Here is a 15,915-nt window from a genome sequence, read left to right as displayed (position 1 = left end):
AAATAGACGTCCACCCACATCGGCCCATGTCTACTGCCACTCCTAAACTTGCCGGCATGTGCACAGGAGATATAAAAGGTTTATCCCGGCAAGAATGTATCAGGCTCTAAAAAACATGTCTATTTTTTATAGGCAACATACAGTAAAGTCTGTCTGTAAAGGGTATAGGATGTGCGTGTGTCTCTCTCTGTGTGTGTGTATCCTCCTAAGAATAGAATTAGGGGTGGTGGTCTTCAAACACCTGCAAACGAGGCCACAGATAAGACGTCGCGCCAAACGGACAACTGCTCAAGTTTCAATTCTTGATGAAGGAAATAGGGAACTAGGCTTACATGTGATGTGATCAAACAGTCATTTCATTTTCAGATATTACTACAATTATAGTCCAGGTGTACCAAGCATGGTGCAATTCTGCAAATGCCAGCAGCAGAGACATTAAGTTCCAACATTGTCCAATAGCCTCTGATAAACTGAACAAATCTAGGTCTGCGTAGAGCATAGACATAGACTGCATACTGTCTACAGTGGGCAATGCATTAGGCTATGTGGGGTATAGGCAGCAATGCATTAGGCTATGTGGGGTATAGGCAGCAATGCATTAGGCTATGTGGGGTATAGGCAGCAATGCATTAGGCTATGTGGGGTATAGGCAGCAATGCATTAGGCTATGTGGGGTATAGGCAGCAATGCATTAGGCTATGTGGGGTATAGGCAGCAATGCATTAGGCTATGTGGGGTATAGGCAGCAATGCATTAGGCTATGTGGGGTATAGGCATAGTATGCTGTGTGCGTGTCTCCTGGCGTGTTGAGAAAACACAGACTCCCACTAGCTCCAGAACTGGACCGGCTGGGGTTATATGAACCAACATCAAGGGATACAAGGGCCCCCTCGGATTGGACACCTGTCAGCTGCACATAGAAATACAGGTTCCCAGAGTCAGTGAGACAGAGATGGGTCACCCAGGCAGTAATTGAATGCACATGACCAGTGAACAGCAGCACTGAGGAGCCTGAGACTGGAGGGGCCTGAGTCATGACACACTACAGCCCTGCTGCACCCAGAACAGATGCATGACATGAGACTCCACTGACCTTTACCACAGAGACAGAGAGAGACAGAGAGGGGTAATTGAGAGAGAGAGAGACAGAGAGGGGTAATTGAGAGAGAGGGGTAATTGAGAGAGAGAGAGGGGTAATTGAGAGAGAGAGACAGAGAGGGGTAATTGAGAGAGAGAGACAGAGAGGGGTAATTGAGAGAGAGAGACAGAGAGGGGTAATTGAGAGAGAGAGACAGAGAGGGGTAATTGAGAGAGAGAGAAAGAGAGGGGTAATTGAGAGAGAGAATGTGGGAAATAGAGTGAAACTGAATGAGAATAAAAAGAGAGAAAGAACGTGGAAAAAATAACAAAAGAGAACAAGGGAATAAGATAAGTGAGAGCGAGCGAGAGAGTTAGTAACAAGGTGATGTGGGAGATGACTGGTAGACTCTTCTAAATAGAGAGGATCCTCAATGTTGGCTAAATGACATGGGTGGACGGCTAAACATAGCCTACCGTCTATGAGTGGGCATCAATTCTTTTCTATTCTATTTCTGAAGCTGACTACTCTCCACAGATAGCCGTTTGCGGTAGACGGACAGTGCTGGAATGCTCTTAGGCAACTCTGGGCTCAGGGCATTGTACTACTGGTTACAGGTCTGAACTCAGCCACACAATCCTGGCAAACAGACCCTGTCCATCCCACTATTCATAGCGTCAGGTCTGTACTCTTTAGCAGCCCCAGAGAGACAGACAGTGCTCTAATAGAAATCGATAAAAGAGACAGGAGACAGGGACAGTGGGGTACACATGTTAGGATGTTGATCTGTTCATAACTCCACTGCAGGGGAATAAAGCGAAGCTCACAAGCATGTCATCCACAAGCATGTCTGCTGACAGGCACAAGCATGTCATGCACAAGCATGTCTGCTGACAGGCACAAGCATGTCTGTCCTCGAGCAAGGTGCGTGTGTGTGTGTGAGACTGTGTGTAAGTTCTCAAACACAGCCCCAGACAGATCTCACAATCATGCCCTTATAAATAAGCACCTCTCACACAATGAGAGTGGTGTGTATTTAGAGACGGGAGTGTGTGTTCACCACTCTGTTGTCTGCTCCTGTCCCTGAAACGAAGTTCACACACCAGACAGCAACAACACAATGCAGGGCATCGATAAGAATTTGACATAATCACACATCTCCCCTGCCCATTCTGCCATTAAAAACTCTGATTTCTGATCAGTCACCCTAGTTTGCGCTAACCTACTCCATTATAAGATGAAAAACAAACACTGATATAGGTCCAGGACAATACCAGTATCGAGATACTCATTACTATTGTGGCAAGGAAACAAAACACAAGGCAGATTTGACTTCTTTAGGAAAACAGCCGTAATGTTGGAAACAAACATCATTATGTTGTCATCCAGAGTCACATTTATTTTCCAAGTTATAGAACACAATATGTTACATACATCAAGTTAACGGACCAAAGAGTTGGGTCTGCTTCATGTTTTCCATGGAAACAATGTCACGATACTGATATCGTCACAGCCCTACACTGATCCAGGGTAGTCTACCTCAACACACAATGGCAACAAGTTACCTTGGAGGGGTGTTGTGTCTGATTAGTCTCCCTGTTTCAAAAGGAGACACTTCCTTGTTGTCTACCAGTGACTCACTGACTATGTGAGCAGGGGAGGCCCCAATCACAGATGTTACACACTGTTTGGCCTGACCAGGAAAATAACACTTCCTCTCTTTTGGGTGTGAAGTTAAAAGAGAAGAAAGAAGAACACAGACGCCAGAGTGAGGTCCAGGTCCGAGTAAGAGTGCTGCTGATCTAGGATCAGGTTCCCCCTGTCCATGTATGATTTATTAAGAATTAAACTGATCCTTAAATCAGCGCTCCCCAACCAACTCAGTGGCTTTGTGGTAAGAGTGTTCGCCTTGAGATTGGAAGGTTGGTAGTTTGATCGAGTTATACCAAAGACTGTAAAATGGGACCCAATGTGTCTACACTTGGCACTCAGCATTAAGGAGATAGATTGGGGGTAAGGCACTGCAATAGACTGGCATCCTGTCCAGGGGGTGTACCAAGACTCGTGCAAGGCAAATCAGCACTCCTACTCTGAGACCCTTGATACATAAGGCCCCAGAACAAGCCTTAGGGCTGTAGTAGGACATATCACAAATGTGGAATGGAGTCAAGACCAGTCATACATTGTATAAGTAAGCCTACATGTATATACTAAACCCCAAATGAACCCTGATTAGAAGCCCCTGGCTGAGTCCCAATTCTCCACCCTTCTCCCAAAGTGAGCACTTGAACACCCTTCATGTTTTAAACAGTGGAAACTCCCTCTAGCCAATGCTTTGACTATTCCAATGCTTTTAAATCCATGACGGGAAGTGTGTAAGTGCACACTTTTGTAAAAGGGTGGGGAATTGGGATGCAATGCTGAATGTCCTGTTGCTGCCTCTGAGCATTGCATGATCGGTTCTTGAGGGGTGTTCAGATGTAGGGTTTTAGTGGATCATTGTGACAATTCAGTATTATCATTTGCCATCTTCCGGGAGGTGATAACATGGCTGGCATGGAATTATCTGTCATTTTACTGAAATGGAAATGGCCAAACTTGTCATCTCTATGGTTCTACTTTCTGGCCTTAGTATAGACAAAGGCCTGCATAGGGTGAATGTTAGCACTGTTTCGTCAGAGCCTTATCATGGCAATGGAATGTAAAGACTAGGGTACAATTTTGCTACTAGGTCATCAACCTATTAGCAAATGTCCTTCTACTTGTAGTCCTGAGGTAGTTTTTTCATAAGAAAAATATATCCGTTTCCATTTCCTTCTTTTGTTTCCTAAAATAAACATGTGTTGAGATGTATTTTGCAATGATGGCTGCCATCCCTACCATCTTATGTTAGTTCACAGTGGGACACCATATTTAGAAATCCCTATGGGGGTGTTCTGGAATAGATTGGGTAAACTTCTGACTTGCACACAATCGACTTTAGAGTGAAGTGTTTCCATAGCAACCACAGTTTGTAAACTTGGATTGTTTTTTCGCTGTGTCAGTCAGTCAACCTTGTCCTCCTTGGTGATGAAGCTGTGCATTGCTGCTGACAGAATGGGGCTTATAGTGGACCCTCTCTGTATGGCAAACCCCATCCCCAGTGGGGATCAGAGTCAAGAACTCAATGTTGAGAGGCTCAGAACTGTGCTCAATGAATGTGTGTAGCCTAGATTCTCTCTACTTGGATAACACCAGCAGTCAACCCTACCCAAAAACTTTGGACCAAGGGGCAGGCTTAAACAATTGCATTTGTTTCACTCTTACAGGCATTTTCCATGTTAAAGTGCCAACTGAGGGAGACACATAATGGGGGAAATACTGGATTAAGTGACATCACAGATGTGAGCAGCTTTCTGGTCACTTTCCTGTGGAAGCCCATGTGCTGTGCTGGCATGATGTTAAGGGCCCGGTCACCATAGAAACAAAATGAGTACAATGCCACTCCAACTTCCAGGTGACAAATGATAATGATGATGATGGATGGTACTTTAAATCCTATAGTTTGACAACCCTGTTGTTTAAGCTTTCAAATGATATCAAAACGGGTCAGATATGCAAAATAGGTCCAGTCAACTTTGAGAATCTCCATCTCCCGAATGTTTTGGCATTCAGGTCCAAAAAGTCACTTCCATTCCACTTCTCTCAAGGGAAGGCTTTGGGTCATCAGTATTTGTCCAATTGATAAAGTCAAACTCCTATTTCTAAAATGCATCTTGTTAAAATCAGACTTTAAACCTAAGTCACACATTTTGACAGTGCCAATTGGCCATTTAGCATGAACCAATGATTTATTTTAAAGTGAAAACTAACTAGCTTTTTAACTAGAAACGTCTACCCTGTGACAGAAGATCGCTAGATACAGAACATTTGTGGCGATTAGTTGACTCTGAAGAATGCATGAGATGACAGCGGAGTTATCTTTACTTCTGAAACCTGCCCCGCCCTTCTTTCATCAGTCATCGACGCAAGGGCTCTAGTCAGACAGACAGATCTTGAGCTAACTAAAAAATATACCCTAACAAATATTCCCGATCCAAGATGTTAGTTCCCTAGTTAGGGAGCTAGCTCGTAAGTAAGCAATTGGCTATTATGCTAGTAATAGTTGACTAGGACTACATAGCGGGCTATCTTAAACATTGTTAGTTAACTAAATCATTAGCCGACGTTAACGTTAGTTAGCTACCTAACTAACTAGGTAGCCTTCTACCAGGACCCATAACAAGTAACATTAACTAGTTAGATCTAACGTTAGCAGTACGTTCGGTAGTTAGCTATGTCAACCATAGTTCGTTAGCTAACGTTAATTTAGTTGTTTCATACGCGACCTTCCAGCTGGTTGGATAGTAGTGGCTAACGTTAGCTAAATAGCTTGCTTCTGGTAATGTTACATAGAAAAACTTTCGTACAGTTGCTGTAAAGTTTAAAAACCAAAGTTCCAAATGAACAAAATAGGTATTAGATATAGCTGGACATGCTATCACTTTACCTTGAACAGTTCCGCTCCTCTTGAGAGACGCGAATCAATGAATAAATTAGCTGTATTTAGCTGGCTAACCTTTTACCAGTTTTTTTCTTACCAGCAACAGGAGCCGCAGCATAAAGGCACCCACCATATCTTCCGGTATGCAAAATAAAAAAACCTTCAAAATAATAGTTCTCATTTCAAGAAATTTCAGGAATTGCAAACAAAATGAATATATGGCCACTAATATTGTTTAGCAAAACGGCAGCCCTGCCACTTGATTTGGTATACAGCTGAGGGATGGGGAAATGTAACCCCTCTCATATTCAGAGAGTGCTCTGACACAGTCCGTGTCAGGTGTGGGAATCTGTCTAAAGCACACAGGTGACCCCTAAAAATTGAGATTTACACAAATCCCCCATTGTTTAATTGGATTTATTACATGCAGACATTTGAGGCACCAGGAATTATTAATACATTTAAAAACCAAAAACATTGCATGTTATAATTCCTATATTCAGCACATGTATATAAAACATATATAATTGCAACTACCTATATGCAACAAAGAATGAGGGTAAAAGGATGACATGAAATGCATAACCAAATAGTGTCAAAAGTACATCAAAATACGTTATTTTAATGTAACAGTGTATATTTCATTGTGTACTAAAACCATCTGTAAGACAAAGGCAGCAGCACCATATTAGTATATATAAAACATGGTACAGTCTTCTATACAAAAAAGTCCACATCATTAAAGGCAAAACCTAATGGTGACTGTTAAAGTGGTAATAAACCCAAATTACATATTGGTTTTCTTTGGGTGAACTATCCCTTTAACAACTCTGGGGACCACAGTGAGGTGGGGTGGGGTGTTTGGTACTGTATATAAGAAATTAATAAAGATACTCTATGGGTTATTACATCATGTTCACTTTCACACAATCAGAATGGTTCAGTCTGTTGTAGCTCAGTAGCCACTTCAGCTTTAGTCTCTTGTATGCCAACCGCTCGAGGTGACCACACACTGTGACCAGAATGGGATTATCTTAAACACACAGGCAGACCAAGGGTGTGCTGGTCAGTGTCTCAAATGGCACCCTATTCCCTATATAGAGCACTACTTTTAACCAGGGCCCATAGGTAATAGGGTGCCCTTTGGGACGCAACCCTGGTTTCGAGGTCACCCCTCCAAGGTCACACCACAGGAAAATATTTGTTAGCATGGCAATGTCATCCACAACACAAAATGAAAGGTACTTCAACGTTTGAAGAGCTGACCTCATCACTTTATATCCAGATATTTAACTGAAAGCATTTCTTTATCTCGAAGTTGAATTTATGAGTAACAACTCAAAAGTAAAGTTGTATAACCAAACATTGAACAAGTCTCTCAATTTTATAAAAGTAATTCCAAAACATTGACTGTCCTATGCATACTGTAGTCTTATACACTTTATAGCCTACTTCAGTGGCTTGAAAAGCAAACGCTTCAAAGCTCACTTTCCAGTCTTACTTTCGTTTGTTGTTAGCATTGTCCATTACACTATGTTTTATACAGTCAACAAATAGCAAATGCTTTTCGGGTCATGCATTTCAGAATAAAGAGGTGAAACCTGTCGGTTTTCAGACATGAACAGAATAATTACACACGTCAATGTGTCTTAACCTTGCAAATATTCTGCTTGAAAACATAAAAAACATTCAAAGTAAAACAATTCCACAACAATATATGTAAACATTATTCAAACAGGTGCATTGATTGAAATCCTCTAACAGTCATCTGAGAACGTCCCCTTCCCATTGCTATATAAATGGTTGATAAATGCTATTATTTACTGTATTATACAGAGCTTCTGATAAACGTGAGTGTGTGTGACCCTTTCTTTACTGACACACACGTGTCCTTGCTTGTGATGTATGGCAGGGTCCTCAGAGCTTACTGGGTCCTCTCCCTCCCTCCCTGTCATCCTTCCATCCCTCTGTTTGGGTCGTCCCTTGCCCCCGACCCCCTTTACCCCATGAATGACACAGGAAGAGCAACGAGAGGTCAGTGAAGGGACAGTGAGGCGTTGGACATTACCACCTCACTTCCAGGTGGCGGCAGCTGGGCGAGGCCCGGTGCCCCCCTTCGCTGTTCCCTTAGACCCCAGCGACTGGCCTGAGCGACTCCGTAGGTCGCGTTCTACATTCTCGCTCAGTGCCTGCTCCTCGTCGTACCTGAGGAAGGGAGAGATAGAGGGAGGGAGGCAGGGAGAGAGAGAGAGAGAGGCAGGGACGGAGGGGAAGACAGAGAGGCAGGGAGGGAGAGAGTGGTGAGTGAGAGAGACGGAGGCAGGAAGGGAGGGGAAGAGAGAGAGGCAGAGGATAGAGAGAGGGAGTACACTCTTAGAAAAAAGGCTTCCAAAAGGGTTCTTCGGCTGCCCCCATAGGGGAACCTTTTTTGATTCCAGGTAGAACCTTTTTTAGGTTCCAGGTAGAACTCTTTTGTGTGCCAAGGGTTCTTTAAAGGGTTCTCCTATGTGGATAGCCGAAGAACAGTTTTAGGTCCTAGATATCACCTTTTTTTCAAAGAGTGCATGTGTAAGACAGAGTACTGGTAAGACCTACAGTGGGGTACGAAATTATTGACACCCTCGATAAAGATGAGCAAAATTAGAGATCTTTGGCCATGCACACCAGTGGTGGGTTTGGCGTCGACATGAGAATGCATGAGCAGAAAAGAACCCAGTACCTACTGTAAAGTTTGGTGGTGTATCTTATAGGGCTATTTTGCTTCCACTGGTCGTGGGGTCCTTGTTAAAGTCAACGGCATCATGAACTTTACCCAGTATCAGGATATTATTGACAAAAACCTGGTTGCCTCTGCCAGGAGGCTGAAACTTGGCCGCAAGTGGATCTTCAAGCAAAACAATAACCCCAAGCACACATTAAAAAACACAAAAAATAGGTTAATTGGCCCCAAAATCAAAAGTAGAAACATATTGAAAAGCTGTGGTTTGAATTGAAGAGGGCAGTCTATTAGCGCAGACAAAGCACATCAAGGATCTGGAAGAATTCTGTCAGTGGAGGCTGCTGAGGGGAGGACGGCTCATAATAACGCCTGGAACAGAATAAATGGAAACCATGTGTTTGATGGATTTGATACCATTTCACTCATTCTGCTCCAGCCATTACCAAGAGCCCTTTCTCCCCAATTATAGTGCCACCAACCTGCTGTGGATTCTGTATGTAGGAATGGTCTAAGATCCCTCCCAAAGTGTTCTCCAACTCATAAAATAAGTAATGATGCTAGATATAGGAAGTATAAAGACAAGATAGTGATAACATCACAACAAAAATGTAACTCTGAGGTAAAAGGCTGTCTGTTGTCATTCTGATCGGTCAGATAGCTAGAAACAATGACTAGAAGCTGCTATGCGGTAAATCGTAGATGGCTTGCTTCAGTTCATCTGATCCTGAATCAGTTCACGGTTATAGGTATTTTCTCTAACCGTTAATCCTGGCTTGACGGACCAATAGTTCCACAACGGCAAACCCTGCCCATCTGGCACTCCAGAATATTTTTTTTCTTTTTTATAAATAGTGTTGTTTTTTTACCCTGGGCCACATTCCTTAGTCAAACGTTGTCAAATGCTGCAGATAGAAATGCCATGATTAGATCCGACTTCATTCCTTATTCTACATGTCAGAGAAGCATAGCATATTTCTATCTAAATATTCCAAAACGCTGCATCCTGCTGAACACGACCCAGGCCTGTTTTCTCCCTTGAGCGCTGTGATAGGAGGAGGGGGCTGTCACTCACAGGACTTGGTAGTTGCCCAGGGCCTCTCGGGGTGGGCTGCGGTTCCAGCGGCAGTCGGGAATGTCCCCGTTGGGTGTGACGATGTTGAGAGTGTCATTGATCAGATTGTACTTCAGGATCCGGTCGTTAGCTGTGCTGGAGGTAAGCGACGGAGAAGCGTTGACCTGGAGGACAGATGCGGAATAGACACACACACACACACACACACACACACACACACACACACACACACACACACACACACACACACACACACACACACACACAGACACACACACACACACACACACACACACAGCAGAGAGCACAGGTCAGGATAAGCATTAGTCATTATGTATACACGGGCCAGCATGGAAAGTTCTGTCCTGAGTATGAGTAGAGTACAAAGTACTGGAGACTAGTAACAGGCAGGAATGACCTCACTATTTCACTGTTTTCATTTCCTATTGGTCCCCATAGGAACTGGGAGCTGCTTATCAGGCAGGAAATGTACCACATGGACAATGTAATAGCAGCAGCGGTGGGTGTGGGTTGTAAATATACTGGCACACAGACACCCACATGGACAACTAAGAGAGAGAAAAAGAGAGATCAATCCCAGAAAGACACACACACACACACACACACACACACACACACACACACACACACACACACACACACACACACACAGCAGAGAGCACAGGTCAGGATAAGCATTAGTCATTATGTATACACGGGCCAGCATGGAAAGTTCTGTCCTGAGTATGAGTAGAGTACAAAGTACTGGAGACTAGTAACAGGCAGGAATGACCTCACTATTTCACTGTTTTCATTTCCTATTGGTCCCCATAGGAACTGGGAGCTGCTTATCAGGCAGGAAATGTACCACATGGACAATGTAATAGCAGCAGCGGTGGGTGTGGGTTGTAAATATACTGGCACACAGACACCCACATGGACAACTAAGAGAGAGAAAAAGAGAGATCAATCCCAGAAAGACACACACACACACACACACACACACACACACACACACACACACACACACACACACACACACACACACACACACACACACACACACACACACACACACACACACACACACACACACACACACACACACACACAAAGCTTGGTTGGAATCACTCCCTTGTTTCCCAGCCCTTGCAGACTGAGAGACTGCTGCAGGTTGGTTCCCCAGCTGTTCTTCTACAATACACATTAAGGAGAGTTTGGCATTGGCATGCCGGCTATTCTGCCCCGGGTGGCTGTACCAGAGGATCTCACAGCGGATCAGCACTCCTACACACAGGGACGCTTTGTGAATACTGTTTGTTTCCTGTACATCGCCTTGAGCAGGTTTTAGTCAAACACACTTCAGACACAAACACACACCTCAGACACAAACTCACGCACATATACAAACATCCACACACAGAGAGAAAAGTCAACCCTAAGGACATTAAACTTGATAGAAAGGAGCGCAGCACTGGTTTCACTTCACAAACAATGCAGAAAAAATGAAAACATTTTGACACGAGGTCATCTTAGTAGGAACTAGAATTAGTGAGTAAAACTATAGTATGTTCACAATAAGAGAGACTTTTTTACTTCGTTATTTTTGCCTATGTCATGTAATTACAGTGTGTGTGTGTGTGGGTGGGCGCCTCACCTCAATAAGCCATGGCTTCAGCTTGTCATCGATGATGATGTCATATCCATAACACTCAAAGCAATGTTTATCATTGTTCATGACGGGCTGTGAAGAGAGAGAGAGAGGGAGAGGGAGTGTTTAGAGGGAAAAAGGAAGTTAGTGTGTTGAGTGTGTGGGACAGGAGTAAAAAAGGGAAGAGCAGCTGCAACACAGCAGGAATAAAATGGGGAACATGTTTTTGTTTCAGTATGTGTGTGTGACCACTCACAGCGACAGCCTTTAGGGACTGCACCATGATCCAGTGGATCTGGTCAAACAGTCGGCTGGTCACCTCCTTCCCCCTGGTGCTCTCCAGGTACAGACGCAGGTTACTGACCGTCCACTTCCCACCGTGGACATGGTTATAGTCATCCTGCAACGTGTATAGATGTATTGTACACACGTAGAAATATATACACATAGAAACTCGTATATTTATGTAAGAGCCATTTCTGCCTGTTTTAGGCCCATTTAGTGTGTTGTGTATATGTTATCTGTCTTGACAACACACACACACACACTTACCCCATGTCTCTGAATGGCCACATTGGTTAGGTGCACAAACATGTTGTCCAGTTCACTAGTGCTGGGGGTGTACTTCACTGTGCAAAACCGGCAGAAACCCAGTTTATACCTGGAAGCAACACAAAGGTCCAAATGGACCAAATTGTCAAATACTGATCTGATCAAATGCTGAAGTTATCATTTATCCTAGTGGCAATATCCTTTATTAATGTTTTACAGAATTATGAAAACGTATATGCATACTGCACTGCTTATAATGATGTATTTGCATTACATGTAAAATACTGTCTATGTTTATGTTAGTATAGGGACAATTAAGTTATTATCTATCTATTACCTATCACCTATCCAGTCATTTCAGAGCGGTAGGACTTGAGGGAAATGAAACCAGGTTGTAGATTTTAGGTTAATCATAAACCTACATGTAACACTTGAGAGGTCGATAGGTGGTAACCAACACATAGAGACGCAGGTCAAACTTCTTGCCTCCGATCAGCAGTGGGTTGTCGATGTACAGAGAGATGACATAGGCCTCCTTGCCACTTGAGGCCGCTACAAACCTAGCAAAAACAAAGGAAACAGAGCATCAGTCATTTATCTATGGACAACTCATCTATGGACAACGGTGTTGAGAACAGCAGATTCAAGAGTAGTGGGGTAATACTACCTGTATGACCTAAGACTGACTGTGAACAATGCAAATGCAAGCAAAGACTCACCTTTGGCAGCCACACACAGGACATGTTTATCAGTAGTTAGTAGAGATGTGTGTGTGTGTGTGTGTGTGTGTGTGTGTGTGTGTGTGTGTGTGTGTGTGTGTGTGTGTGTGTGTGTGTGTGTGTGTGTGTGTGTGTGTGTGTGTGTGTGTGTGTGTGTGTGTGTGTGTGTGTGAGTCAGCACTCACGTGGAGGTACGGCTGTCTCGGGACCACTTCTTGATCTGGGAAAGTTTGTTGATGAGGAAGATGCCTTTTCCCTGAGCCTTCCCACACGGCTTCATTATCCACGTGCTGGAGGGACTCTTCCGGAATTCCTCCACAAACAGATTATAATCCGCTGGAAGCATGAACGTCACCGGCACAAAGTCTGGGACACAACCAGAGAGGGAGAGAGGGAGTATAAAAACGCAGAGAAATATGAAAGGACAGTATTGATGACATTTGTTTAACAGCACAAAACAATGAGTGAGTTTAGCTGTTATAGCCCAAGACCCCGAAAAAGGGCCACTTCTAATCAGAGGCCCTTGTAGCAGGTGCAACTGAAATTTAAATGTATCTTACATCCACATTTATTTACATATACTGTAAGTAAGCAGTGTGCGTGTACGGGAAAGCTCATAACTAACACCTAAATAAAGGTATTTCCCGTTTTCGTCTTTCTCGGCCAGCGGGCTTCCCTCCTTCTCCATATCTTTGCGGTAGCGTTTGATGTTCTTGATCATCAGGTCCTTCCTGGTCAGCTCGTAGTGGTTGGGGAAGTGGTTGACCATCTGCTCGTCCGAGAGACGGTAACCCGTGTCCACACTGAACACGTTCCGGATGGTCTGGACGCTCATCCTATTGGGAGGCATAGACGGATCATAAACAGGGTTTCCCCAAGGCTGATGGAGATTTGCGGGGGTAGTCAGTCAGGGATGGGATTTTTGTGATTAATCAGGAATTTCTGTTTTTCTGAATCTGTTATTTACAGTTACACAATTTGTCTAATTTACCCCTGAACCAATATCTTAATATTTTTTTTACTTTTTTTTTTTTTTTAATGTTGTCCTGGGCTGTGTTCAGTAAGCACAAATAAAAGAAAACGTTTAAAAAAGAAGATGAGTGCTTTTATTGGACAAGACCAAGTAGTAACGCCTGTTTCAAAGCATTCTTCTCTCCCGTTTTGTGCCCACTGAACACGACCCTGATCTCTGTATGTGCTACACTGGCATTCATAAGCACCCACTGTGTATTGTCACTCAGAGAAAGCTCCATAGCTCCAATGACAGCCTACCAGTAGAAGTTCCAGTCCTCGCTCTCTGTGACCTGAGTCCATCCTCTCTTCTCAAAGTTGTTGATGAGTACGGATTTCTCAATGTCGGTCACCCATTTCACCTTATTAGCCATGGTTCCTCCTAGAGTCTCTCTCTCACACACACACACACACACACAGAAACACACCAATGCAAGCACAAACACACACGCACAGATGAGCTTAGCACGTGTAATAAACATAGGTATAACTAACGTTAATAGTCTATTGTTTTGCCCATGATGAGCCACTGCTATTAGCTATCTCGCAAAAACACTGAATTCATGTGCTATATTCACAACTAGCATTTTGGTGTACTGTAAAGCATTGGACACAATCGCGTTATGTCAGCTAGCTACGTATCTATGTATCCTTCCACACCAAATAACCGTTTTAGCTAGCTACCTGGAAATCGATCTTCTAATCTTCTTGTAAAACAACCGGTCATCAGCCCCAGCTAGCTGGATCCACCCTGCCTGAGACACCTGCAAAGGATAATGATTTTCATCCAATCGTGATGTCTGGTTCAATCGCCTTCAAGGGGAATTTAATGCAAAGTATAAAGGAGAAATACTACATTTATTGACTTCACCCATGTAACGTTAATCTGCTAAAAGGGTGGATGCTAGTTATCTCTTATCTTGATTTATCGATCCATCCCAGTCAGCTGGAAGATGAATACCGTGCTCTTCCGGGTGAATAACCTAGCAACCGACGACGCTTCGATCTGTCAAATATTCCTCGCTCGTTTCACCACAGGGTTGCGCTAAATGCACATGGTCCAATTTTTAGCATGCACGGACATTTTGCGCCTCATGATGCCCTCTAGTGGCTGTTGAGAGAAACACACCTCAATGATCTTCCTGGTGTAACTGCCATAGGCGTGGCAGTTGAAATGATAATTGTGGCAGTTACCTGAAAACAACAAGATTAAAGGACGCTGCTGTAAGTAGGAACATTATAAACAACTGTGAAATGTTCAAAATATTTTTATATTTAGGATATTGTTCTATAATGCCCATATTATTTGCGTTACAGGGCGGCGTCTACTTTAATCTACAAAATATGTAAGTTTGACATTTTTGTTATTCTACAATGCACCTGTTCTTTTGTTGTCAGACAAGGAACCTTGTGTAGACAGATATTGACTGCAGTACTGCTCTTCTATAGATGTGAAACTCGATGACAAAATATGAATAATGACAGGATCATTATCATTGTTTAAATATTTTACATTCAAATAGGGCAAATTATGCTGTATTTCTTGCTTGTGTGATCTTCAAATCGACCTTAGGTTTGTTTGGTGAAGAGGATGACATCACCTTGTTTTGACAACCCCTATCAAACATTACTATCCACAAATAATATTTTCCCCCAATTATTATGATTTGATCATGCTGTAGAGCTAAGGCATATATGATGTTATTAACAATAATACTATTATTAATTTAATAGTTAAATAATTCATATTATCTTTATTACCTATATTTTACATTGTATTTATTTTTATTTGCCAATTATTTTGCCGCTTTCCATGTTGTCTGTTGTCTGTAGCTTGTGAGGTGTGGAAACACTTTGTTGCTTTAATGAATTTTTTCTTGCTGCTTTTTGTTCTATGTTGCTCTGTCTGTATGCCACGTCTTGCTTGTCCTATGTTGCTCTGCGTGTGCTCACTGCTCAATGATTGTCTATATTGTAATTGTTTTTAATAACCTGCCCAGGGACTGCGGTTGAAAATTAGCCGGCTGGCTAAAACCGTCACTTTTACTGAAATGTTGATTAATGTGTACTGTCCCTGTAAAAAATAAAATCAACTCAAACTCAATAAACTCAAGACTAATGACAAATCCATCCTTTCATTGGATTGGCTTGAGACATTACATTTGTAAAGACATTCTGTAATATTACAAAATCAAATGTATATTTTAAGATGACAAAACAAGGAAGCAAATGTTTTGCGATGGTAGCCGTTTGGTTGATTTGAGTAATGGAAATCCACCATTTGCATTGCGACTACCTCTCCAACAGCACGTGAGCAGAGGGACAGAACAGCTTAGGTACAGGTGAGCAGAGCCAGGGGTGTGTTCAACACTAAACTCTCTTGTGTTTCACATTGAGATTCCTAGTCAAAACTGACGTGACATGCATTAATGTAGGTCACACACACACATATGTGTGTTTATTTTCTGTATTACACACACACACACACACACACACACACACACACACACACACACACACACACACACACACACACACACACACACACACACACACACACACACACACACACACTGTATCTTGAAACCTCA

At 42.9% G+C, this 15,915-nt stretch overlaps 2 protein-coding genes across 5 annotated transcripts in view; both read right to left on the bottom strand.

Moving 5' to 3' along the window:
* Positions 1-5,716, bottom strand: part of LOC129865132 (protein kinase C and casein kinase substrate in neurons protein 2-like) — a 39,613-nt gene extending 33,897 nt beyond the window's left edge. For both annotated transcript variants that reach the window (XM_055937628.1, XM_055937629.1), the window contains exon 1: positions 5,607-5,716. The gene's annotated coding sequence lies outside the window, so the exon portion shown is untranslated. The remainder of the gene's footprint in view (positions 1-5,606) is intronic.
* A 285-nt stretch (positions 5,717-6,001) lies between these two features.
* LOC129865129 (polyglutamylase complex subunit TTLL1) lies at positions 6,002-14,322 on the bottom strand. Of its 3 annotated transcripts, none has more exons than XM_055937625.1 (10): positions 14,009-14,322; positions 13,586-13,717; positions 12,941-13,149; positions 12,499-12,679; positions 12,017-12,154; positions 11,595-11,703; positions 11,299-11,442; positions 11,049-11,135; positions 9,392-9,555; positions 6,002-7,805 (listed from the first exon to the last, which is right to left on the bottom strand). In XM_055937625.1, exons 2-10 carry the CDS (start codon positions 13,696-13,698, stop codon positions 7,673-7,675), a joined length of 1,278 nt encoding a protein of 425 aa, XP_055793600.1. In that variant the 5' UTR covers positions 13,699-13,717; positions 14,009-14,322; the 3' UTR covers positions 6,002-7,672. The 3 variants fall into 3 exon arrangements, with proteins under 3 accessions (XP_055793600.1, XP_055793599.1, XP_055793598.1); XM_055937624.1 differs by having other exon boundaries at positions 13,586-13,706; XM_055937623.1 differs by lacking the exon at positions 14,009-14,322 and having other exon boundaries at positions 13,586-14,002.
* Between the last annotated feature and the right edge of the window lie 1,593 nt (positions 14,323-15,915).

The sequence above is a fragment of the Salvelinus fontinalis genome, chromosome 11, assembly GCF_029448725.1.
Source record: "Salvelinus fontinalis isolate EN_2023a chromosome 11, ASM2944872v1, whole genome shotgun sequence".
NCBI lineage: Eukaryota > Metazoa > Chordata > Actinopteri > Salmoniformes > Salmonidae > Salvelinus > Salvelinus fontinalis.
Note: the sequence above shows the minus strand (reverse complement) of the source record. Positions and strands in the feature narration are given on the sequence as shown.

Bases quoted from the DNA above. Each gene is read 5' to 3' on its own strand.
- LOC129865129 (XM_055937623.1), bottom strand. From the start codon at position 13,806: ATGTTTATTACACGTGCTAAGCTCATCTGTGCGTGTGTGTTTGTGCTT. The intron at 12,680-12,940 runs GTGTTAGTTATG...GTTGTGTCCCAG, and splicing joins CGGGAAATACCTTTATTTAG to ACTTTGTGCCGGTGACGTTC. The intron at 11,704-12,016 runs GTAGGTTTATGA...TGTTGCTTCCAG, and splicing joins CGACCTCTCAAGTGTTACAT to GTATAAACTGGGTTTCTGCC.